The 24,151-nt window shown below is 47.7% G+C and overlaps 1 protein-coding gene across 2 annotated transcripts in view; it reads left to right on the top strand.

The window, feature by feature from the left end:
• Nucleotides 1-24,151, top strand: part of LOC123762011 (protein sickie) — an 860,773-nt gene that overhangs the window by 177,307 nt on the left and 659,315 nt on the right. Inside the window, exon 1 of one of the 2 annotated variants that reach the window (XM_069335764.1) lies at nt 23,003-23,155. The exons of the other annotated variant lie outside the window; for it this stretch is intronic. Coding sequence (XP_069191865.1) covers nt 23,091-23,155 — 65 coding nt within the window. The 5' untranslated portion in view covers nt 23,003-23,090. Of the gene's footprint in view, nt 1-23,002; nt 23,156-24,151 lie in introns of those variants that run through there. 2 annotated transcript variants of the gene reach the window in all.

The following is a 24,151-nucleotide window of genomic DNA, read 5'->3' as shown; positions in this document are numbered from 1 at the left end:
AAGGGACAGAAATGTGCTATATGTTTCTATCCCCCACATTGTGGACCGTCGCCGCGCTTCAAGCCAAGGATAGACAGCTGTGGGAGAAGCGTACATATGTGCTTTGTTGATATCATGTCGTCAAGAAAATAGTGTCAAAAGTTATGGGTGGAATTTTTACATTTTGAATTTTCTGTGCTTGAATGTGTAAGAAATGTGTTTTGTACAATAGAAGGATGACAAACGTGAGGGACGGGGATAGGATGGGTGGAAGGGGGGAGGACGGGGATAGGATGGGTGGAAGGGGGAGGACAAGAGTAGTATAAGCTTGGCTATACATCATATCCTTCAGAAAATTATATCACTGAAAAAGCCTTCACTGTGAGAGATAAAATGGCCAACTTCTCAATCCTCTCTTCCCCACACCTACCTCCCCCTTTACCCCCTCTACTTACCCCTACTTTACTTCCCCCCTACTCTGCTTACCCCCTACTGCCCCCGCCCCTCCCCCTCGCTCAGACCGATAAGACTCGTTTTATAATGACGGCGATTTCCTGTATATCCCCAACACCCCCAACCCTGCCTCCCCCAGCCGTCATTTGCATGCCGATTCGTCAAAAAATGGAAATATAAGTGCGATATTGATTCCAGCAAAGTGGCAAAGTAGGGGGTTCTCAGTCGTCGCAAATCCCCGTTAGGGCCAGCCAGGGAGGGGGGGGGGCACGTGGCTGAGGGGGCTTCGCAGGGGGCGTGATGTCTCCGTCCAGTAGATCCTTCGTGAGGTTTTTGTGTCTTACGGCGGGAAGATGTTTTGTTCTTTGACAATACACTCTTACAGGATAGTGTGGCGATGGTGAGAGATGCGGAGAGATGGTGAAATTAGTTACGTTTTAGAATTCCTTGTGAGCCTGGGTTGTGGGTTCACTGTGTCCCCTTGTGCGTGTGCCCCTTGTGTTAAATAGCCTGTCTTTATCTACCCTGTCAATTCCTTTCAGGATCTTGAATGTGGTGATCATGTCCCCCCCTAACTCTGCTGTCTTCCAGCGAAGTGAGGTTTAATTCCCGTAGTCTCTCCTCGTAGCTCATACCTCTCAGCTCGGGTACTAGTCTGGTGGCAAACCTTTGAACCTTTTCCAGTTTAGTCTTATCCTTGACTAGATATGGACTCCATGCTGGGGCTGCATACTCCAGGATTGGCCTGACATATGTGGTATACAAAGTTCTGAATGATTCTTTACACAAGTTTCTGAATGCCGTTCGTATGTTGGCCAGCCAGGCATATGCCGCTGATGTTATCCTCTTGATATGGGCTGCAGGAGACAGGTCTGGCGTGATATCAACCCCCAAGTCTTTTTCTTTCTCTGACTCCTGAAGAATTTCCTCTCCCAGATGATACCTTGTATCTGGCCTCCTGCTCCCTACACCTATCTTCACTACATTACATTTGGTTGGGTTAAACTCTAACAATCATTTGTTCGACCATTCCTTCAGTTTGTCTAGGTCTTCTTAAAGCCTCAAACAGTCCTCTTCTGTCTTAATCCTTCTCATAATTTTGGCATCGTCCGCAAACATTGAGAGAAAGGAATCGATACCCTCCGGGAGATGATTTACAAATATCAGAAACAAGATAGGACCGAGTACAGAGCCCTGTGGGACTCCACTGGTGACTTCACGCCAAGTGTGTGTGTGTGTGTGTGTGTGTGTGTGTGTGTGTGTGTGTGTGTGTGTGTGTGTGTGTGTGTGTGTGTGTGTGTGTGTGTGTGTGTGTGTTCACCTAGTTGTTCTTGCGGGGGTTGAGCTCTGCTCTTTCGGCCCGCCTCTCAACTGTCATTCAACTGGAAATAACTACTAACTTTTTTTTTCTCCACCCTACACCCCCAGGAAGCAGCAGGACCGCAACAGCTGTCTAACTCCCTGGTACTTATTTACTGCTAGGTAACAGGGGCATCAGGGTGAAAGAAACTTTGCCAATTTGTTTCTGCCTGGTCCGTGAATCGAACCCGGACCACAGAATTAAGAGTCCTGCGTGCTGTCCGCTCAGCTACCAGACCCCACAGATATGTGTATGTATGTGTGTGTGTGTGAGGAGGGGGGGGGGTACATTTTAAGGGAAGGGAATTATCAGGGGGTGAAAGCGCCAAGCCATTACGACTATATAGCACTTGGAAGGGGTCAGGATAAGGATTTGGGATGGGACGGGAGGGAAAGGAATGGTGCCCAACCACTTGGACGGTCGGGGATTGAACGCCGACCAGCATAAAGCGAGACCGTCGTTCTACCGTCCAGCCCAAGTGATTGGGGGGGGGGGGGTCTCGTGATTACATTGAAGACACGAGACTAACCCGTTCTCTCTATTTGCCACTCCGAAAAAAAAAAAAACTGTATCGCCTCACTACACTTCTACAATTCTACACTACACTTCTACACTACATTTTACACTACATTTCACCACTACACTACATTCTACACTACACTACACTACACTTCTACAATTCTAGTCAACCCATCTAATCTATCGAGGCCGGATCATACCTGGAGAGGGTTCTGGGAATTCTTCTACTCCCTGAGCCCGGCCTGAGGCCAGGCTTCACTTGTGATAACTTGGTCCACCAGGCTGTTGCTTGAAGCGGCCCGCAGTCCCACATATCCACTACAGCCCGGTTGGCCCGGCACTTCTTGCAAGAACCCTATCAAAGTGCCTATTGAATAGACCGATAGCATTACGGGGCTTTAATTTGTGCTAAACCACTACATTGTTAACGGACTGGTCGATTTCGTAAGAAATGTAACGCATTAGGGGGGGGGAGACGTTATTCGGGAATACCTCGAATATGATTGGCGCTCAGTCCAATAACGCAAACTCCCCGATGATTCAAGACAATCTCAAGACATTTAGACAACGTCTCCAATCCCCTGACAATCTATTTTCCATATATATTGAAAACGAGTTAGGCACAGCACTCCTTCGTCATGGCGAGAGGAGGTAATGCGATCCAGACAGTGCCACACCTCCGAGTGCCATAAGGAAGGGATTCTCTTGCCCTGCAGGTAGGGGAATCGACCCGAGGTGCGTGAGGGTACTAGCTCGCTCTTAAGTAGGAGAGATTGGCCGCACGCGCGAGTGGCACTGAATGTGCACGTGGCACTCAACTGACGTGGCACTCTTGTTGATGGCACTCTGATCGACCAGCTCCTAGATCATCGGCCGCTCACCCTATATGACACTCACCCTCAGTGCTTGGAGAGTAGAAGAACTCCCAGAACCCCATCAACCAGGTATCAACCAGGTATATCGGCCGCGAGATGTTCGAGTACTTGGATTTTTACGTTTCTGGCTGGACAAAAACCGTTCAATTTGTTTACGGAGTGGCCAACCATGACGGAAGAGGGACCTCGCCATCCGGAACTATCAGCTACAACACTCTGTGATTCAAAGAAATTTATTCCACTATAATCAGTTGTTAGACCTGTGAGACGAGAGCAAAGACAGATCTTCATAGTGCATATGATGGGTGGCAGTATTCAAGTGGTCGCTGATTTACCAGGTAACTGGAGGTCCGTCTGTCATTTGTCACTTGACGTGGTGTTCCTTGTTGCACTCTAATGCATGGTGAAGTGCTGCCAGGCACCCTCGTGTGTGTGTGTTTCTTGGGCTGGACGGTAGAGCGACGGTCTCGCTTCATGCAGATCGGCGTTTAATCCCCGACCGTCCAAGTGGTTGGGCACCATTCCTTTCCCCCGTCCCATCCCAAATCCTTATCCTGACCCCCTTCCCAGTGCTATATAGTCGTAATGGCTTGGCGCTTTTCCTTGATAATTCCTTCCTCGTGTGTGTGTGTGTGTGTGTGTGTGTGTGTGTGTGTGTGTGTGTGTGTGTGTGTGTGTGTGTGTGTGTGTGTCTGTGTGTGTATGTGTGTGTGTGTGTGTGTGTGTGTGTGTGTGTGTGTGTGTGTGTATATACTCACCTAGTTGTGTTTGCGGGGGTTGGCCTTGTGTTCCCAATGATCACAAAGACTCCCTACATCCTGTGGTACCTACAACCCCTGCTACTTTTGTACCCTCTGGATACCCCAGCTCTACAGTATGCTTCCTAAGCCATCTACGCGCGCTCTCTACTACCCCGGGCTCTCTAGTTACTCTATCTTAACACAGGGTGTAGCCACATCACTCGCACAAATTCCGGGAATATTCTAACTTGACGAGATTTCCTCTAACCTAACTAGATTTTTCTCATCTTGAATATCAATGTGACAAGTAGAGTGTCAAACAGTGTTTTAACTATTCTTAACAATATAACTGAAAAAGGTTCTCCAAGATGACTCTGGTAATGAAATCCGCCTTGGGATTTATTGTATTGGTTATCCTGCACTTTATAATTATGTAGTTCGATAATATGAATTATGGACGGGATTTAAAACAGCAGCTCCTTAAGGTGTAAGAGGTCCGAAGGGAAACATAATGGCTGAGTGACCTGGTACTTGGCCGCCTAAGAAGGACATCAGGAACGGAAACGCCGCCGCTGCCATCCGCTCCAGGATGGGTGGATAAGGCCAAGAGACTCTTGTCAGTGGTAACGCTGCGAACTGATGAAAATATGATGGACACTGACGAGTATGTCGACCTCATTAAGTATCATCTGATGCTCCTGGGGGTTAGACCCGACCCATAAAAAACTAGTTTTTGGTGCGTCGGGATAAATGTTTTAATGGTGGTTTACTTTATGATGTCAGTTGGCCTTTATTACAAGCGGCGGGCATAGAAGGTCGGCCTTTGTCACGGCCGGACGCCCGTAATGGTCGGCCTTTGTCACGGCCGGACGCCCGTAATGGTCGGCCTTTGTCACGGCCGGACGCCCGTAATGGCAGCAAGTCTGAATGGCATTTGCGGCAACGTTCCATCAGACATAAAATAACAAACGACTGTTAGTGAACAGATTGAAGTGCCCCTCACAAAACCAACGAAACCAACGTAAAAGTAGAATTCCCGGGTCGCGCAAACCACGAAAGCACCTGCAAAGGTTACCACCAAAGCACCTGCAAAGGTTACCACCAAAGCACCTGCAAAGGTTACCACCAAAGAACCTACAAAGGTTACCACCAAAGCACCTGCAAAGGTTACCACCAAAGAACCTACAAAGGTTACCACCAAAGGACCTACAAAGGTTACCACCAAAGAACCTACAAAGGTTACCACCAAAGGACCTAAAAAGATTAAAGCAGGTCACACTGAGGATGCAGGCGATCACGGCTGGACAAAAGTAGAAACGAAGCGACACAAGAACGACGATGATGTAGATAAGACACCCAAAACGGGTTCGAATCCCGCAAATGAAGGCGGTTAACATCCCGAAAGCTCCCGTAACACCCCGGGAAAGGAACGCAAAACCAGCCTCCAGGAATGTGCTAACTCACGTTCCTGTCAGACGACGGAAGACACTGGCAAAATAACAAAGACGCACCATATCCCCCCCGATCTCCGGGGCATAATAATAGGGCCTAAAGGCTAAACTCTGAAAGGAATCGAAAACACCTTTTCGGTCAAAATAATAATCCCGCCAAAATAACATTCTCACCGGGACATTGTGGTTGAAGGATCGAGACCAAACGTGGACAAAGCTATTGTCAAAATTCACTCAGTAATCGAGGAACATAAACAACGGTTGATAAAATTGGAGGAGATAAAAGCCAAGAAGGAAGCAGCAGCAAAAGCCAGAATGGAAGAGGAGGCCAAGAATGTTACAAGGACCGTAGAGGTGGGAGAACATAATAGAAAAATCGTGCTTGGCCCCAATGGTAATACCATCCACAACATTACTGAGAAACACAAAGTGAGAATCCACATCCCAGCAAAAGGTACACAAGGCCCCATCACAGTCAGGGGTCGTGAAGGAAACGTGACAGCAGCAACTGAACTCATCCAAAAACTTATTGTCCATCATGAGAAAGCCACGAAGGCTAAAATGAACAAAATTAATAAAGGAATAAAAACTGCCCCACGGTGAAGGGTTGGCTAATTAGAGCCACCATTAGTGCCACCATTAGTGCCACCTTTAGAGCCACCATTAGTGCCACCATTAGTACCACCATTAGTGCCACCATTAGTACCACCATTAGTGCCACCATTAGTGCCACCATTAGTGCCACCATTAGAGCCACCATTAGAGCCACCATTAGTGCCACCATTAGTGCCAACATTAGTGCCACCATTAGAGCCACCTTTAGAGCCAGCATTAGAGCCACCATTAGAGCCACCATTAGAGCCAGCATTAGTGCCACCATTAGTGCCACCATTAGTGCCACCATTAGTGCCACCATTAGAGCCACCATTAGTACCACCATTAGTGCCACCATTAGTGCCACCATTAGTGCCACCATTAGTGCCACCATTAGAGCCACCATTAGTGCCACCATTAGAGCCACCATTAGTGCCACCATTAGAGCCACCTTTAGAGCCAGCATTAGAGCCACCATTAGAGCCACCATTAGAGCCAGCGAGGGAAAGATTACGTGCCCACTGGTACATCTGAGGGGAGGGGGGGGGCTACGTGCCCACAAACACATATAACAACAAAATAACATAAAACAAGCCTCAAGAATGTGTGTGTGTGTGTGTGTGTGTGTGTGTGTGTGTGTGTGTGTGTGTGTAAGGAACCCATAGCCTCGGAGCGGAGAACATAATACAGAGCGCCACAAGTCTTCAGAGGGAGACTTATTGATCGACTCTAAACTCATATGAGTATCGGCTTCTCTTACCTGTGTAACCTACGCAAGGTTACACAGTTGCACAACTAAACGGCTATAAAATGTCAACATTAAGAGGAACGCCAAGAGAGTGTGTTCCCTGGAGGCTGTAGATTTCTTCGATCTCCTCCGAAGCCGGGCAGGAACCGAGGATGTTGGCCTATGTATAGGGTGGAGGGGAGGCTCTATTAGTCTAAATACAGCAGGCTTCCTGTCCCCGATAACTGGAATTATTTCTTCCCCTCAAAAAGAAGAAGAGGAGGGGGAGGATATCTGAACACCATCATTTATGTTAATAATTCAATCAAGCTTTCTAGTTTTCGTGCTGTGAAGGGCATCGTTGCCTCTACAAGATCACTACAGAGAGGGACTTGAAGTCCATTCGTTATATAAGAGCTTTATATTAACTACTTACGTTATTGGGATATTTTAATGTTTACGTTAGTGTGAGGACTTTAATATTCCCAGGTCATGAAAGCGTTCGGCTCGCAGTCAGGTGATGTGGGGGCAAGCATCACTGGTTCTCACTTTGAGTTCAGGAAAATAGTTATAAGATGATGGACAATATTGCTCTCTCTCTCTCTCTCTCTCTCTCTCTCTCTCTCTCTCTCTCTCTCTCTCTCTCTCTCTCTCTCTCTCTCTCTCTCTCTCTCTCTCTCTCTCTCTCTCCTCTCTCCTCTCTCCTCTCTCTCTCCTCTCTCTCTCCTCTCTCTCTCTCTCTCTCTCTCTCTCTCTCTCTCTCTCTCTCTCTCTCTCTCTCTCTCTCTCTCTCTCTCTCTCTCTCTCTCTCTCTCTCTCTCTCTCTTTCCCCCCCCCTTCCCCTGCTCAGACGCCTCAGCCCACGTAGAGGAGACGCCTGGTAGCATCTCCGCGAGGCTGACAAATTAATTTACAATCCCCTTGTAATGAGAGCGGGCTCCTTCCTCCTCCACACTCTGGCCTTAATATGCCACCTCTGCTCTCTCGTAAAATACGTCGTCATATTCATTCTTCGGCACCGTATTTCTCACTTTCATTGGTACCCTTATTTCTGGCTTTCATTGGTACCCTTATTTCTCGCTTTCATTAAGTGGCGAGGCATCGGTTTTGGAAGAAATAGGAGAGTAAATAGGTAAAGAAATATAGTTACAAAATATTCACATTGAACTAATACCCTCTGATTTCAGGCTGTTCTCTCGATCTGCCAATCGATCTGATTGACCGGATATTGTTTAATCAGGGACGTATGAATCGAAGCAGCCCATCTGATCTACCGAGGCCATTGGAAATTCTTCCTTGTTCCTCGTCCGTCCATAGCTTGGACGTTTGTTCAATAAATCCCTGGATTATATGTTTAACAGATCTCTCACCCTGAACATGGAGGAAAGGAGAAAATGTGTTTATTCTGGTTAGCATTGTAAATGTGTGGCCACGTCTGTGGTAGAAGATAACAATAAAAAAGTAGCCTGGACGGGACACTGAAGGCATAGCTGACAGACATGTCACAGGGAGTGAAGATGGAGTAGGCGGTTATGACTAGTGGGGTCCCACAGGGCTCTGTGCTGGGTCCCACAGGGCTCTGTGCTGGGTCCCACAGGGCTCTGTGCTGGGTCCCACAGGGCTCTGTGTTGGGTCCCACAGGGCTCTGTGCTGGGTCCCACAGGGCTCTGTGTTGGGTCCCACAGGGCGCTGTGTTGGGTCCCACAGGGCGCTGTGTTGGGTCCCACAGGGCGCTGTGTTGGGTCCCACAGGGCGCTGTGTTGGGTCCCACAGGGCTCTGTGTTGGGTCCCACAGGGCTCTGTGCTGGGTCCCACAAAGCTCTGTGTTGGGTCTACTGGTTTTCTTAAAGTAAGACAAAGACTTTAACACTGTAGTGACATTTAACACTGTAGTTCTATCAAGTGAGGGGCAGAATCGACCCGTTCTCCTAATAGCACGTCGCATTTTGACGTACACTCCACCTAAGGCCAAAACCTGTCGTACTTGAAAATGGTAGCGGCTCGCGAAATTGACAGACTTGCCGTTTTCTGTTCGTGGGGTCTTCTGGTAGGTTGGGATAAGGGCACCTTAGTACAACAGTTTATTGACGTTGCGAACATTCGCGAGAACGGGCTGGTTTAAATAACGGCAAATGCAGTTTAATATTGATAAGTATACATTTCTTAGCCTGGTGAAAGACAGTGATGCTGTGTACCGCATTAGTAATGGTCATCAATAGATCACATTGAGAAAAAGCCAAGAGGTACAAGCTGGATAAATTTGGGTTTAGAGGGATATATAAGGAAGTAGTGGGTTGGAAATAGGGCTGTGGATGAGTGCAATGGGGCCACATACTAGCACTTGCGAGTCAACACTGTTTAACAGACTTCAAGCATGGATCAGAAAGGTATACATACTGTATTGGTGGATTTTGAGAGGTGGATTTAGACGAGATCTGCCAAGTATGGAGCAACGGGTCTACTGTGGTGCTCCCAAATTTCATAGGTCTATTTTCAGGATTACTTTCCGCCTCCTTTCCACGACTCTCCCTCCACCCGCGCCTGCCTCCACCCGCGCCTGCCTCCACCCGCGCCTGCCTCCGCCCGCGCCTGCCTCCACCCGCGCCTGCCTCCACCCGCGCCGGCCTCCACCCGCGCCGGCCTCCACCAGCGCCTGCCTCCACCCGCGCCTGCCTCCACCCGCGCCTGCCTCCACCCGCGCCTGCCTCCACCCGCGCCTGCCTCCACCCGCGCCGGCCTCCACCCGCGCCTGCCTCCACCCGCGCCTGCCTCCACCCGCGCCTGCCTCCACCCGCGCCGGCCTCCACCCGCGCCTGCCTCCACCCGCGCCTCCCTCCACCCGCGCCTCCCTCGCTCTCATCCTTCGCCGCCGCCTGGATCAATCAGCCTATTAATCCTGGTCATAATAACCCCAGTTAAGCCGCCGTGCAAACAAAACCTCCGGCCTCCCACCCATCACTCTCTGCATCCTATGAACTTAATGAACTCTCGCGTGTGCGTGCGTGTGCGGGGGTTGAGGGGAGGAAGGGTTACGGTCACTGTGGAGGCTCCTGGAGGTGTTGTCGTGGAGGCGCGTGGTACCCCTAACCTGCTCCTGACCTCACCTCACCTCCTGCGGTCCTGACGTGACGTGACCTGACCTGCTGCAGTCCTGACCTGACGTGACCTGACCTGCTGCAGTCCTGACCTGACGTGACCTGACCTGCTGCGGTCTTGACCTTGACCTGCTGCGGTCTTGACCTTGACCTGCTGCGGTCTTGACCTTGACCTGCTGCGGTCTTGACCTTGACCTGCTGCGGTCTTGACCTTGACCTGCTGCGGTCTTGACCTTGACCTGCTGCGGTCCTGACCTTGACCTGCTACTGACCTATCCCCAAGATGCAGCCACACCACAACAGCTGCCTAACTACCGGGTACCTATTTAACCGTTAAATAATTAAGGGCACCAGGTGAAACGAAACGTGCCCAACCGTTTCTGTTCTGCCCAGGCTCTAACCCGCGGGCCCTTGCGTTGCGAGCCGAGGACGTAGACTACTGTGCCACAGGACCCAATGACGCTTCACGAGGGACGAGATTTGTGGAGAAGCTTCTAGGTTGTAAGGAATACATTGAGGAATATGCAGGGAAATTGTCGGTTCATTCGTGGTAAGTGCCACTGCCCACAACAGGAGTGCTACTGTACATAGCAGGGTGCCACTGCCCACAGCAGGGGTGCTACTGCCCACAGCAGGGGTGCTACTGCCCACAACAGGGGGTGCCTGCACACAACAGGGGGTGCCACTGCCCACAACAGGAGTGCCACTGCCCACAACAGGAGTGCCACTGCACATAGCAGGGTGCAACTGCCCACAGCAGGGGTAACACTGCCCACAACAGGAGTGCCACTGCCCACAACAGGAGTGCCACTGTACATAGCAGGGTGCCACTGCCCACAGCAGGGGTGCTACTGCCCACAACATGGGGTGCCTGCACACAACAGGGGGTGCCACTGCACACAACAGGGGGTGCCACTGCACACAACAGGGGGTGCCACTGCACATAGCAGGGTGCCACTGCCCACAGCAGGGGTGCTACTGCCCACAGCAGGGGTGCCACTGCCCACAACAGGGGTGCCACTGCCCACAACAGGAGTACCACTGCCCACAACAGGGGTGCCACTGCCCACAACAGGAGTGCCACTGTACATAGCAGGGTGCCACTGCCCACAGCAGGGGTGCCACTGCCCACAACAGGAGTACCACTGCCCACAACAGGGGTGCCACTGCCCACAACAGGGGTGCCACTGCCCGAAACAGGGGTGCCACTGCCCACAGCAGGGGTGCCACTGCCCACAACAGGGGTGTCACTGCCCACAACAGGGGTGCCACTGCCCACAACAGGGGTGCCACTGCCCACAACAGGGGTGCCACTGCCCACAACAGGGGTGCCACTGCCCACAACAGGAGTGCCACTGCCCACAACAGGGGGGTGCCACTGCCCACAACAGGGGGTGCCACTGCCCACAACAGGAGTGCCACTGCACATAGCAGGGTGCAACTGCCCACAGCAGGGGTAACACTGTCCACAACAGGGGTGCCACTGCCCACAACAGGGGTGCCACTGCCCACAACAGGGGTGCCACTGCCCACAACATGAGTGCCACTGCCCACAACAGGAGTGCCACTGCCCACAACAGGGGTGCCACTGCCCACAACAGGGGTGCCACTGCCCAGAACAGGGGTGCCACTGCCCACAACAGGAGTGCCACTGCCCACAACAGGAGTGCCACTGCCCACAACAGGGGGTGCCACTGCCCACAACAGGGGTGCCACTGCCCACAACATGAGTGCCACTGCCCACAACAGGAGTGCCACTGCCCACAACAGGAGTGCCACTGCCCACAACAGGAGTGCCACTGCACATAGCAGGGTGCAACTGCCCACAGCAGGGGTGCCACTGCCCACAACAGGGGTGCCACTGCCCACAACATGAGTGCCACTGCCCACAACAGGAGTGCCACTGCCCACAACAGGAGTGCCACTGCCCACAACAGGAGTGCCACTGCCCACAACAGGAGTGCCACTGCCCACAACAGGAGTGCCACTGTACATAGCAGGGTGCCACTGCCCACAGCAGGGGTGCTACTGCCCACAACATGGGGTGCCTGCACACAACAGGGGGTGCCACTGCACACAACAGGGGGTGCCACTGCACACAACAGGGGGTGCCACTGCACATAGCAGGGTGCCACTGCCCACAGCAGGGGTGCTACTGCCCACAGCAGGGGTGCCACTGCCCACAACAGGAGTACCACTGCCCACAACAGGGGTGCCACTGCCCACAACAGGAGTGCCACTGTACATAGCAGGGTGCCACTGCCCACAGCAGGGGTGCCACTGCCCACAACAGGAGTACCACTGCCCACAACAGGGGTGCCACTGCCCACAACAGGGGTGCCACTGCCCGAAACAGGGGTGCCACTGCCCACAGCAGGGGTGCCACTGCCCACAACAGGGGTGTCACTGCCCACAACAGGGGTGCCACTGCCCACAACAGGGGTGCCACTGCCCACAACAGGGGTGCCACTGCCCACAACAGGGGTGCCACTGCCCACAACAGGAGTGCCACTGCCCACAACAGGGGGGTGCCACTGCCCACAACAGGGGGTGCCACTGCCCACAACAGGAGTGCCACTGCACATAGCAGGGTGCAACTGCCCACAGCAGGGGTAACACTGTCCACAACAGGGGTGCCACTGCCCACAACAGGGGTGCCACTGCCCACAACATGAGTGCCACTGCCCACAACAGGAGTGCCACTGCCCACAACAGGGGTGCCACTGCCCACAACAGGGGTGCCACTGCCCACAACAGGGGTGCCACTGCCCAGAACAGGGGTGCCACTGCCCACAACAGGAGTGCCACTGCCCACAACAGGAGTGCCACTGCCCACAACAGGGGGTGCCACTGCCCACAACAGGGGTGCCACTGCCCACAACAGGGGTGTTGACAGTATCCGTCTCTCAACAATCTCTAATAGTTGCATTAGGGTTCGACACGCATCATTATGCATTAATTGGCAGCCCACGCCCTGGTGAGGGCTGTTGGGAAGGGCGGGTGTGCCCTCCCCCTCCCCCCCACTCCTCGGTGCTCCTTGGTGCCTCGTAGCCTGGTGGATAGCACGCAGGACTCGTAATTCTGTGGCGCGGGTTCGATTCCCGCACGAGGCAGAAACAAATGGGCAAAGTTTCTTTCACTCTGAATGCCCCTGTTACCTAGCAGTAAATAGGTACCTGGGAGTTAGTCAGCTGTCACGGGCTGCTTCCTGGGGGTGGAGGCCTGGTCGAGGACCGGGCCGCGGGGACACTAAAGCCCCGAAATCATCTCAAGATAACCCACGTGTGAGGGGGAAGGGGTAAGGGAGGGGAGGAGAAAGGGGGAGAGTGAAGGGAGATTAACTTAACAGTTCTTCTCAAAGTCTATAATGTGTTGGGTTGGTTCCCCTGAGGCCTGGTCGGCCTTGTCGACGAGCGGGCCGCGGGGACGCTAAGCCCCGGAAGCACCTCAAGGTAACCTCAAGGAGGCTGACTTAGGGACGTGTAAAGGCAGGTTAATTAGCTTTCACTGTTCAAACCTGACAGGTCATCACGTGACGCATCACGTGCGTTCAAGGTTCAGCTCGTCCTTCTAAAGCTTCCCTAACGTCAAGAAACTGGCGTACTAAAGTGACCTTATCCTAACCTACCAGAGGACCCAAAACAGAAAACGGGACAGCGAGTCAAATTCGCGAACCGCTTCCATTTTCTAGTACGACGATTTCTAGCCTTACGTGGAGTATACGTCAGAATGCGACGTGCTATTAGGACGAGTTGCAACGTTAGGGAACAAGCCTGAGTCACGTGACGTAATTGGCAAGGTCCACTGGATGTAAATGTTCTCAGAGATATGAAAAACGTGCACAATCACGAAACGTTCTATGTGGTATTTCTATAGACTAGTGGCTTAGAACGTTGGAATCACGGAACGTAAAAGTTTATATATATATATATATATATATATATATATATATATATATATATATATATATATATATATATATGTATGTATATATATATATGTGTATATATATATATGTGTATATATATATATGTGTATATATATATATGTGTATATATATATATATATATATATGTGTATATATATATATATGTGTTGGTGTATACTGGCAGCAGGTTTTCTTTCAAACATGTTTCATTGAATATGACCGCATATTCTGTATTTATCATTTTCTGGTTTAGGGCTTCTATCCCTCTAACTATTTTCTTAGCATCAGGGCTTAATTGGAATAGGAGTTCTCCAAAACTCATTTTCGTACTTTTAAGGTGAAGAAAAGAAGTGATTTACTATAGAGTGTATTACACTTATTTGTATAATTTGCACGACGTTTCGAACCTCCATGGTTCATTCTCAAGTGAACAGATCTTACAATACTAGTTGATTTTATACCCGCATTAGGTCAGGTGATAATACAATGAAGGTGAAAACATGGGGGGATACATAAGGGATAAACATAGGGGCTGCAGAAGGCTTATTGGCCCATACGAGGCATCTCCTATCTAAACACAAAGATTATATATTATATATATATATATATATATACACATATATATGTGTATATATATATATATAATATATATATATATATATATATATATATATATATATATATATATATATATATATATATATAATTTGTTTTTTTAAACGTTTACTGTTTACTATTGCATAGTAGGTGTTTACTGTTTGCTTGTGTCTCCGAAGTATAGAAAACGAGTGTAAATGCCCTCAAACTTTGCCTCAGACAGCTTAGGGAAGACATCTTGAAGGTAGCTGCAGGCTGGTGACTCCTCACCCAGACCTGTGACATGTGTCCTAAGTCGCCATGCAGCCTTCACGCACCTTCAAGACGTCTTCCCCTACGTTGTCTGTGGCAAGGATCAAAGCAAAATTTGAAGGGACTAATAGCCATTTTTTTTCTATACATTGGAGACACGAGCGTATAGTCCATTAGGTACTATTAGGTAAATACATTTAGGCGAGTACTTAGTACTCGGAAACAACGGTTGTTATGTTTTGTGTTGTACATGGCACTCCTCAGCACGCCTGTGCACTCCTGCGCACGCCTGTGCACTCCTACGCTCGCCTGTGCACGCCTGCGCTCGCCTGTGCACGCCTGCGCTCGCCTGTGCACTCCTACGCACGCCTGTGCACGTCTACGCTTGCCTGTGCACTCCTACGCACGCCTGTGCACGTCTACGCACGCCTGTGCACGTCTACGCACGTCTGTGCACGCCTACGCAAGTCTACGTCCTACAGACGCTGTCAACGCCATCTGCTTCATGGGTCGTCAGCTGCAACCATTGCGTTATGCTATTCTTAATGACCTGATATTTAGGAAATAGGGCTCTTCGGCCCATTCCCAGAGGGGAGCTGGTGAGGGGGATAGCAGCAGAGGATAGCGGACTTGCTCGGGAGTAGTTACGGAGGCTACGTCCAACAGCCTGGTTGACCAGTCCAGCAACCAGGAGGCCTGGGGCCAGATTCACTTAGCAGTTACGCAAGCACTTACTAACCTGGGGCCAGATTCACGAAGCAGTTACGCAAATACTTACGAACGTGTACATCTTTCCTCAATCTTTGACGGCTTTGATTACATTTATTAAAAAGTTTACAAGCATGAAAACTTCCCAATCAACTATTGTTATTGTTATAAACAGCCTCCTGGTGCTTCGGAACTCATTAACTGTTTAATAATTGGAAACAAAGTCGCCAAAGATTGAGAAAAGATGTACAGGTTCGTATGTGCTTGCGTAAGTCCTTTCGTGAATCTGGCCCCCCTGGAAAGGCGAAGAGTTAGGGGTGACATGATAGAGGTTTACAAGTGGGTGAATGGACATAACAAAGGGGATATTAATAGGGTATTAAAAGTATCAACACAAGACAGAACACAAAACAATGGGTATAAATTGGATAAGTTTAAATTTAGGAAAGACTTGGGTAAATACTGGTTCAGTAACAGGGTTGTTGATTTGTGGAACTAATTGCCGCGTAACATTGTGGAGGTGGGGTCCCTGGATTGTTTCAAGCGCGGGTTGGACAAGTATATGAGTGGGATTGGGTGGTTATAAATAGGAGCTGCCTCGTATGGGCCAACAGGCCTTCTGCAGTTGCCTTTGTTCTTATGTTCTTACATCTTTTCTCAATCTTTGGCGGCTTTGTTTCCAATTATTAAACAGTTAATGAGCTCCGAAGCACCAGGAGGCTGTTTATAACAATAACAACAGTTGATTGGCAAGTTTTTATGCTTGTAAACTGTTTAATAAATGTAATCAAAGCCGTCAAAGATTGAGGAGAGATGTACACGTTTGCAGGCGATGAGTCACAATAACGTGGCTGAAGTATGATGACCAGACCACACACTAGAAATTGAAGAGACGACGACGTTTCGGTCCGTCCTGGACCATTCTCAAGTCGATTGTGAGATCGACTTGACTTGACACAATCGACTTGAGAATGGTCCAGGACGGACCGAAACGTCGTCGTCTCTTCAATTTCTAGTGTGTGGTCTGGTCATCATGTACACGTTTGTAAGTACTTGCGTAACTGCTTCGTGAATCTGGCCCCTGGTCGACGACCGGGCCGTGGGGACGCTAAGCCCCGGAAACACCTCAAGGTAAGGCTGGCAAGGGGGCAGGATGTAAATGGGAAGGGTAGATAAAGGGAAATATAATAGAGGCTTCATAGGTAAGGGGGGGGAGGGGGAGAAGAGGTAATAGGGTGCTAATTAGGGGTAAGAAGAATAGGGAGTTTTGAAAAGGGTGAAAGAGTAGAGGTTGGTTGAGAGAGAGAAATGACAAAGAGGGGTGGCAAGGTGATTGGAAACAGAGGGGGGAGAGATGATGGTAAGTGGGGCAGAAAGGGGAGTTAATGGATTAGGAGAAAATTTTATGGGAAGGCGTTAAGAGAAGAAGATAGGATGTAAAAGACAGGAGGTGGAAAGGAAGGAAGGAAGGGGGAGGGGGGAGCAAGAAAGAGCTGAACAAAAGTGAAATGTCCTGTACTGTGTTACAGGATAAAAGGGAGGCAGGTTCTGGCACGAGCGGAGAAAAAGGCTCTGGAGTATAGAGGTATGGGAATTGATTTGGAGGAAGGAGGTAATAAAAGTATGTGTTTGTGGGAGAAAGGAATTGGCAAAACGATCAGGGAAAGAGAAGGTCCGCAAAATAACAATTCACTTAGGGTATATTACACTAACAGTAGAAGTCTAAGAAATAAAATTAACGAATTAAATGCTCTTGTCTGCACAGAAAAAATAGATATTATTGCACTTACCGAAACGTGGATGAATGTAGAAAATAGAGAACTATTAGCTGAATATCAAATAAATGGATTTAAACTATTTCACACAGATAGATATATTAGACGAGGAGGTGGAGTAGCCATATATGTTAGGGACAATTTGAAATGTAGTCTCAAAGAGGGAATCAAAACAGAGCCACACACAGAAACTATTTGGATTGAATTAAACGAAAAAGCTAATAATATTATAATAGGAGTAATATATAGGCCACCAAATTTAGACAGAATGGAAGCAAAGCATCTATGGGATGAAATATCTAGAGCATCTAGATCTAACAGTATTTATGTCATGGGTGACTTTAATTTTAGCGGAATAAACTGGTTGAACAAAACAGGGAATAGTGAAGCAGAAGATTTTCTAGAATTAATTGACGATTGCTTTCTTACGCAACACATTATGGAACCAACACGGGAAAATAATATTTTAGATTTAGTGTTAACTAACAGGGAAACGCAAATTAATGACATCGAAATAGGGAGTGAGCTAGGGAGCAGTGATCACAAAGAAATCAGATTTAGCATAGAATGGAATAGACCAGTAGGAGAAAATTCTGTTAAAGTGCCAGATTTTCGAAAAGCTGATTTTAATAGCCTAAGAAATTTTTTGGGTCAAATTGATTGGAAAGTCTTGGGTATGGGGTGTGGGCCGGTCTTGGAGCGAGACATGAACCCAGCGATAGGTGACTTAAATGGGGATTTCGATGTGGATTCAATATATAACTTATTTAAGAATATTCTAAACAAAGCACAGGAACGTAGTATACCATACAAATTGAATAGATCGAATACTAATGACCCAAAGTGGATAACAAAGAATTTGAAGAACCTTATAGGTAAAAAGAGAGCTTGGTACAAAAGGATTAAAAATGGGGAGGTCACTTTAGAACAGGAATTCGTACAACTGGTTAGAAATGTTAAAAAAGAGATAAGGAAAGCAAAAAGAAACTATGAAGTTCGCATAGCAGGGCAAGCAAAGACAAATCCTAAAGGGTTTTTTCAGTTATATCGTACTAAGACTAGGGAAAGGATAGGTCCATTAAAAACTGAGACAGGTCAAATAACAGATAGTGATGAAGAGATGAGTAGTATTTTTAATAAATATTTTGTATCTGTATTTACTAAAGAGGAACTTAACAATATGCCTTCAGCCGAACAAGTCTATGTGGGTGGGGACGAGGACAGGTTGACGAGTTTAGCAGTTACCAGGGAGGATGTTCTTAAACAAATAGTAAAACTCAAACCAAACAAATCCCCAGGGCCGGATGAAGTGTTTGCTAGGGTGCTTAAAGAATGCAAAGAGGAGCTTTGTGACCCACTGTCAACCATATTTAATAAATCAATAGAGTCAGGCAGAGTGCCAGAGTTTTGGAAAGTTGCTATTGTGATACCAGTTTTTAAGAAAGGAGATAGATCACTTGCGTCTAACTATCGACCAATTAGCCTAACGTCCATTGTGGGAAAGTTGCTCGAATCTATAATAGCAAATAAAATTCGTCTTCATCTTGAAAAACATAAATTAATAATTGAGTCGCAACATGGTTTTATAAATGGCCGTTCATGTTTAACAAATTTGTTATCTTTTTATTCTAGCATTGTTGAGGCAGTTGATAGTGGTAAGGATTGCGATGTTGTATACCTTGACTTTAGCAAAGCTTTTGATACAGTGCCACATGAAAGACTGATTAAAAAAATAGAGTCTCATGGTATTGGGGGTGCTATATTAAGCTGGATTAGGGCATGGCTATACCAAAGGAAACAGAGAGTTAGTATAAATGGAATCAAGTCAGAGTGGGAAAATGTTGTAAGTGGAGTGCCTCAAGGCTCTGTCCTGGGACCTCTGTTGTTTATAATATATATAAATGATTTAGATTCAGGTTTGAGTAGCAACATTTGCAAATTTGCCGATGATACGAAAATCGGTAGGGAAATTAATTCGGAGGAGGACTCACTATCACTTCAAGTTGATCTGGATAGGGTTTTGGGGTGGTCGAAGGATTGGCAGATGCAGTTTAATGCTGATAAATGTAAAGTTCTGAGGTTAGGTAATGATGATAGAGTTACTAGATACGAGCTAGATGGTGTTGTGATTGCGAAGTCGGATTGCGAAAGGGATCTGGGAGTTATGATTAGTAAGAATTTAAAACAAAAGGATCAATGCATAAATGTTCGTAATAAGGCAAATCGGACACTTGGATTTATTAATCGCAGCGTTAGTAACAAGACACCTGGTGTGGTTCTCAAGCTATATCTTGCTCTAGTTAGGCCCCATTTAGATTATGCAGTTCAGTTTTGGTCGCCATATTATAGAATGGATATAAATTCACTTGAACGTGTCCAGCGTAGGATGACTAAGTTAATTCCCCAAATTAGAAATCTTTCATATGAAGAAAGATTAACAAAGCTTAAGTTGCATTCACTGGAAAGGCGAAGAGTTAGGGGTGACATGATAGAGGTTTACAAGTGGATGAATGGACATAACCGGGGGGATATTAATAGGGTATTAAAAGTATCAACACAGGACAGAACACGAAACAATGGGTATAAATTGGATAAGTTTAGATTTAGGAAAGACTTGGGTAAATACTGGTTCAGTAACAGGGTTGTTGATTTGTGGAACCAATTGCCGCGTAACATTGTGGAGGTGGGGTCCCTCGATTGTTTCAAGCGCGGGTTGGACAAGTATATGAGTGGGATTGGGTGGTTATAGAATAGGAGCTGCCTCGTATGGGCCAATAGGCCTTCTGCAGTTGCCTTTGTTCTTATGTTCTTATGTAGACATAATCCCAACTGTGTACTCACCTAATTGTACTCACCTAGTTGTGCTTGCGGGGGTTGAGCTCTGGCTCTTTGGTCCCGCCTCTCAACTGTCAATCAACTGGTGTACAGGTTCCTGAGCCTATTGGGCTCTATCATATCTTCACTTGAAACTGTGTATAGAGTCAGCCTCCACCACATCACTGCCTAATGCATTCCATTTGTCAACCACTCTGACACTAAAAAAGTTCTTTCGAATATCTCTGTGGCTCATTTGGGCACTCAGTTTCCACCTGTGTCCCCTTGTGCGTGTGCCCCTTATGTTAAATAGTCTGTCTTAAGAACATAAGAACAAAGGCAACTGCAGAAGGCCTGTTGGCCCATACGAGGCAGCTCCTATTTATAACCACCCTATCCCACTCATATACAGGTCCAACCCGCGCTTGAAACAATCGAGGGACCCCACCTCCACAATGTTACGCGGCAATTAGTTCCACAAATCAACAACCCTGTTACTGAACCAGTATTTACCCAAGTCTTTCCTAAATCTAAACTTATCCAATTTATACCCATTGTTTCGTGTTCTGTCTTGTGTTGATACTTTTAATACCCTATTAATATCCCCTTTGTTATGTCCATTCACCCACTTGTAAACCTCTATCATGTCACCCCTAACTCTTCGCCTTTCCAGTGTCTTTATCTACCTATCAATTCCCTTCAGAATCTTGAATGTGGTGATCATGTCCCCCCTAACTCTTCTGTCTTCCAGCGAAGTGAGGTTTAATTCCCGTAGTCTCTCCTCGTAACTCATACCTCTCAGCTCGGGTACTAGTCTGGTGGCAAACCTTTGAACCTTTTCCAGTTTAGTCTTATCCTTGACTAGATATGGACTCCATGCTGGGGCTGCATACTCCAGGATTGGCCTGACATATGTGGTATACAAAGTTCTGAATGATTCTTTATACAAATTTCTGAATGCCGTTCGTATGTTGGCCAGCCTGGCATATGCCGCTGATGTTATCCTCTTGATATGTGCTGCAGGAGACAGGTCTGGCGTGATATCAACTCCCAAGTCTTTTTCTTTCTCTGACTGCTGAAGAATCTGTGTGTGTGTGTGTGTGCGCGCGTGCGTCCGTATGAAAAAAATCGGTTGATTGACAGTTAAGAGGCGGGCCCAAAGAGCCAGAGCTCAACCCCCGCGAGCACAACTAGGTGAGTACACACATTCATTCCCTCACCAGCTATTTAGGTTTTACGGCCAAGTTTATCTAAACCATTAACAAAAATTGGTTATGGAGGAGTAGCGGTGTGCGCCGAGCAGTGTGTAAATCTTTCTTCATCTCTGGCTGCTGCTCCTAAAATATGGCCATAGTCAGACGACTAAGGCAGCGTCTAGAATGCTCTCGGACGTAGGTTCGAATCCTCGTCACGGCCCTTGTGGCTTTGTTCATGACATATTCCCTCTTGACCTAATGAATAACAAACGTTGAAAATGCTGTAATTGCATAATTTAACTTGTGTCCTAGGCTTTATCATGTTTATATCTCCCTATATCAACCTACGATTGATATAGGGAGATATGGAAATTGTGTCCCTACCGTCTTTCCTCCCTTTTGCAAGGATATCTTCTGTTGGTGTCACCGCTCGTGTGATATCCTGGCCATAGAGACAAAAATTATCCGTATGGAAGGATTATTAACTTTTCATAAACAAGGAAAGTGGTGGGGAAGTGAAGGATGAGATTTAGACCTTTAATAACGGGGTCCGAGGGTTGAAGGTTCCATGCAGGCCAGACACGTGGCTGGGGGTGGAGAATGATGCCGCTAGCACTTTTAGTATCAATATTTTCTATTGATTTTTAATGGAGCTTTGTCTCTAATTTTAAATAGGGTTTGTACATTTAGTTAAGTATGACTGTTCAGTAGTTAAGAATTGCTTAATTGTTAAATGTTCGTGGGGTAATTAATGACAGCGAAATGTCCGAACTGGCATCGAGACTGGGTTTCAGAGTCGAGTAGCATCTCTTGCATCAGTAGCGTTGGTGCTTTAGTAGTGAGGGGACGTGTGTCGCCGGGGCTCCGCAACGGGGGTTGAACAGACATCATGCTCTGAAAACCACCGTTTCTCGCCGATTTTGGAATTCATTTAACTAACAAAAAGTGCGTTTTGTGTGTAGTGATAATCGTGCCCGGCGTAATTAACTGTTAAGCGACGTTTTACAACCGTACAAGATGTATTGATAGTGAATCATTTCCCCCCCCCCCCCCCCACCTTTGTGGAGGTCAGACACGGGAAATTGCTGACCTCATCAGTAAATGAATATAAAGGCCCTTGAGGAGTGGAGTTGTAAGGTGTGTACACCAGGATGTGTTCCCTGGCCTCCTACCCTGCCGCCCTTAGCAAGGGTGTCCCTAGCCGTCCCTCTGGCCAGCCAGGGGAAAACTTGACAACCCAGATCCCAGCTTCCAACTTTCTGCTAATAGAGATCTATCGATCGTCTATTTCCCCGCGACCTTGTGAAGACCATCCATCGATCCCCCTCTCCTTTCCCATCACTTCACACACACGATTTCCCATCTTTTCTGACTGTCATCTCACCCCTTCCTTAAAGGGAAAACAGATTAGTAACAGTCGATAAATGATTGTTTTTTTAAAGTCAGTTTTAATACCTGTATGTGAGATGAGTTTTTGAATACTGTTAACTCGAAGCTCGGTGCTTGAATACTGTTAACTCGAAGCTCGGTGCTTGAATACTGTTAACTCGAAGCTCAGTGCTTGAATACTGTTAACTCGAAGCTCAGTGCTTGAATACTGTTAACTCGAAGCTCGGTGCTTGAATACTGTTAACTCGAAGCTCGGTGCTTGAATACTGTTAACTCGAAGCTCGGTACTTGAATACTGTTAACTCGAAGCTCAGTGCTTGAATACTGTTAACTCGAAGCTCGGTGCTTGAATACTGTTAACTCGAAGCTCGGTGCTTGAATACTGTTAACTCGAAGCTCGGTGCTTGAATACTGTTAACTCGAAGCTCGGTGCTTGAATACTGTTAACTCGAAGCTCAGTGCTTGAATTACCGTGTGTGTGAACCATGCAGTGAAGTTCAGCCGGGGCGGGTGAGCCCAGGTGGTTGTGAATGAGGGTTGTGACCTAAAACCCTCCCCCCCCCCTCCCCCCGACCCCACTACAACCCAAAGCCGGCCGACCAGCAGGCAGGGGGTCCCGACCCGACCCGACCTCTAGGATGGGGAACCAGCACTCGGAGTTCAAGCACAGTCGCTCCCTGCCCAACTCCCCGCACATCAAACGGTGAGTAGTTGTGGTTCTACTGGTCAAGCTGGTTGGGCAGTGAGGGAGTTATTTATCATTATATAACATCTTTATTGACAAAATTAATTACAAATTTGCCTAATCTGAGGATTTTGATAGTCTTATTAAAGTGATGAGTGGTTAAGCTATCAGTGGTGGTTGTGATGGTGGTAGTAATGCTAGTTTTAGTAGTGGTTGTTAGAGTAAGGCCCTAGTGGGGGGGGGGGGTGTAGCCTGTGGTAACGCTTGGTGTCATAGTACTGGGAGTAATAATGTTTGTAGCTGTGGTGTTATGGTTGGTAACTAGGATGATAAATATGGTAGCTGGGGTAGTTTAATATGTTCATTGTTGATAGCGCTTAATAACCTGCAGTAGCTGTGGCGATGGTGGTTATTGAAAGGTGTAGTGGTGATTGTTGTGATGATGGTGGTGGTGATAATGATAGGCTTGGTGGCACTGATGATATGGGGGGCTGGTGATGTATGGGGGGTGCTTGTGATGTATGGGGGGTGCTGGTGATGTATGGGGGGTGGTGCTGGTGATGTATGGGGGGGGGTGCTGGTGATGTATAGGGGGGGTGCTGGTGATGTATGGGGGGGTGCTGGTGATGTATGGGGGGGGGTGACACCCCACCCTCCCGTCTCTCACCTGTAATGTTTAATTTATAATTTATTATTATTGCTATTGATCCATAATATTGTATCCTGCCTTAAGTATTATCACTGCATAAGGTTCGTGTACATCATCTTGGTAACCAATTAATCACTGTAATTAAATCTTATCGCCGTATTGTTCACGGTCTTGATCATTTAATCCTATAAATCGTTTCTAATCCCACTGACGGGAACCGGAAAATGGATGACCGCAGTCTTAAATCAATTGAAGGGGGGATTTAAAGTTTCTGATTGGTGTTTTCTTCAGGCTTTGTTGTGACGTCATTAGCTGTATTTGTGTCGTCACGATTCATAACTTTATTATGACGTCACGGGGGTCAG

The sequence above is a fragment of the Procambarus clarkii genome, chromosome 34 (genome assembly GCF_040958095.1).
Source record: "Procambarus clarkii isolate CNS0578487 chromosome 34, FALCON_Pclarkii_2.0, whole genome shotgun sequence".
Classification (NCBI taxonomy): Eukaryota; Metazoa; Arthropoda; class Malacostraca; order Decapoda; family Cambaridae; genus Procambarus; species Procambarus clarkii.
The sequence above is the reverse complement of the archived record's forward strand: the minus strand, read 5'-3'. Positions and strand labels throughout refer to the sequence as shown.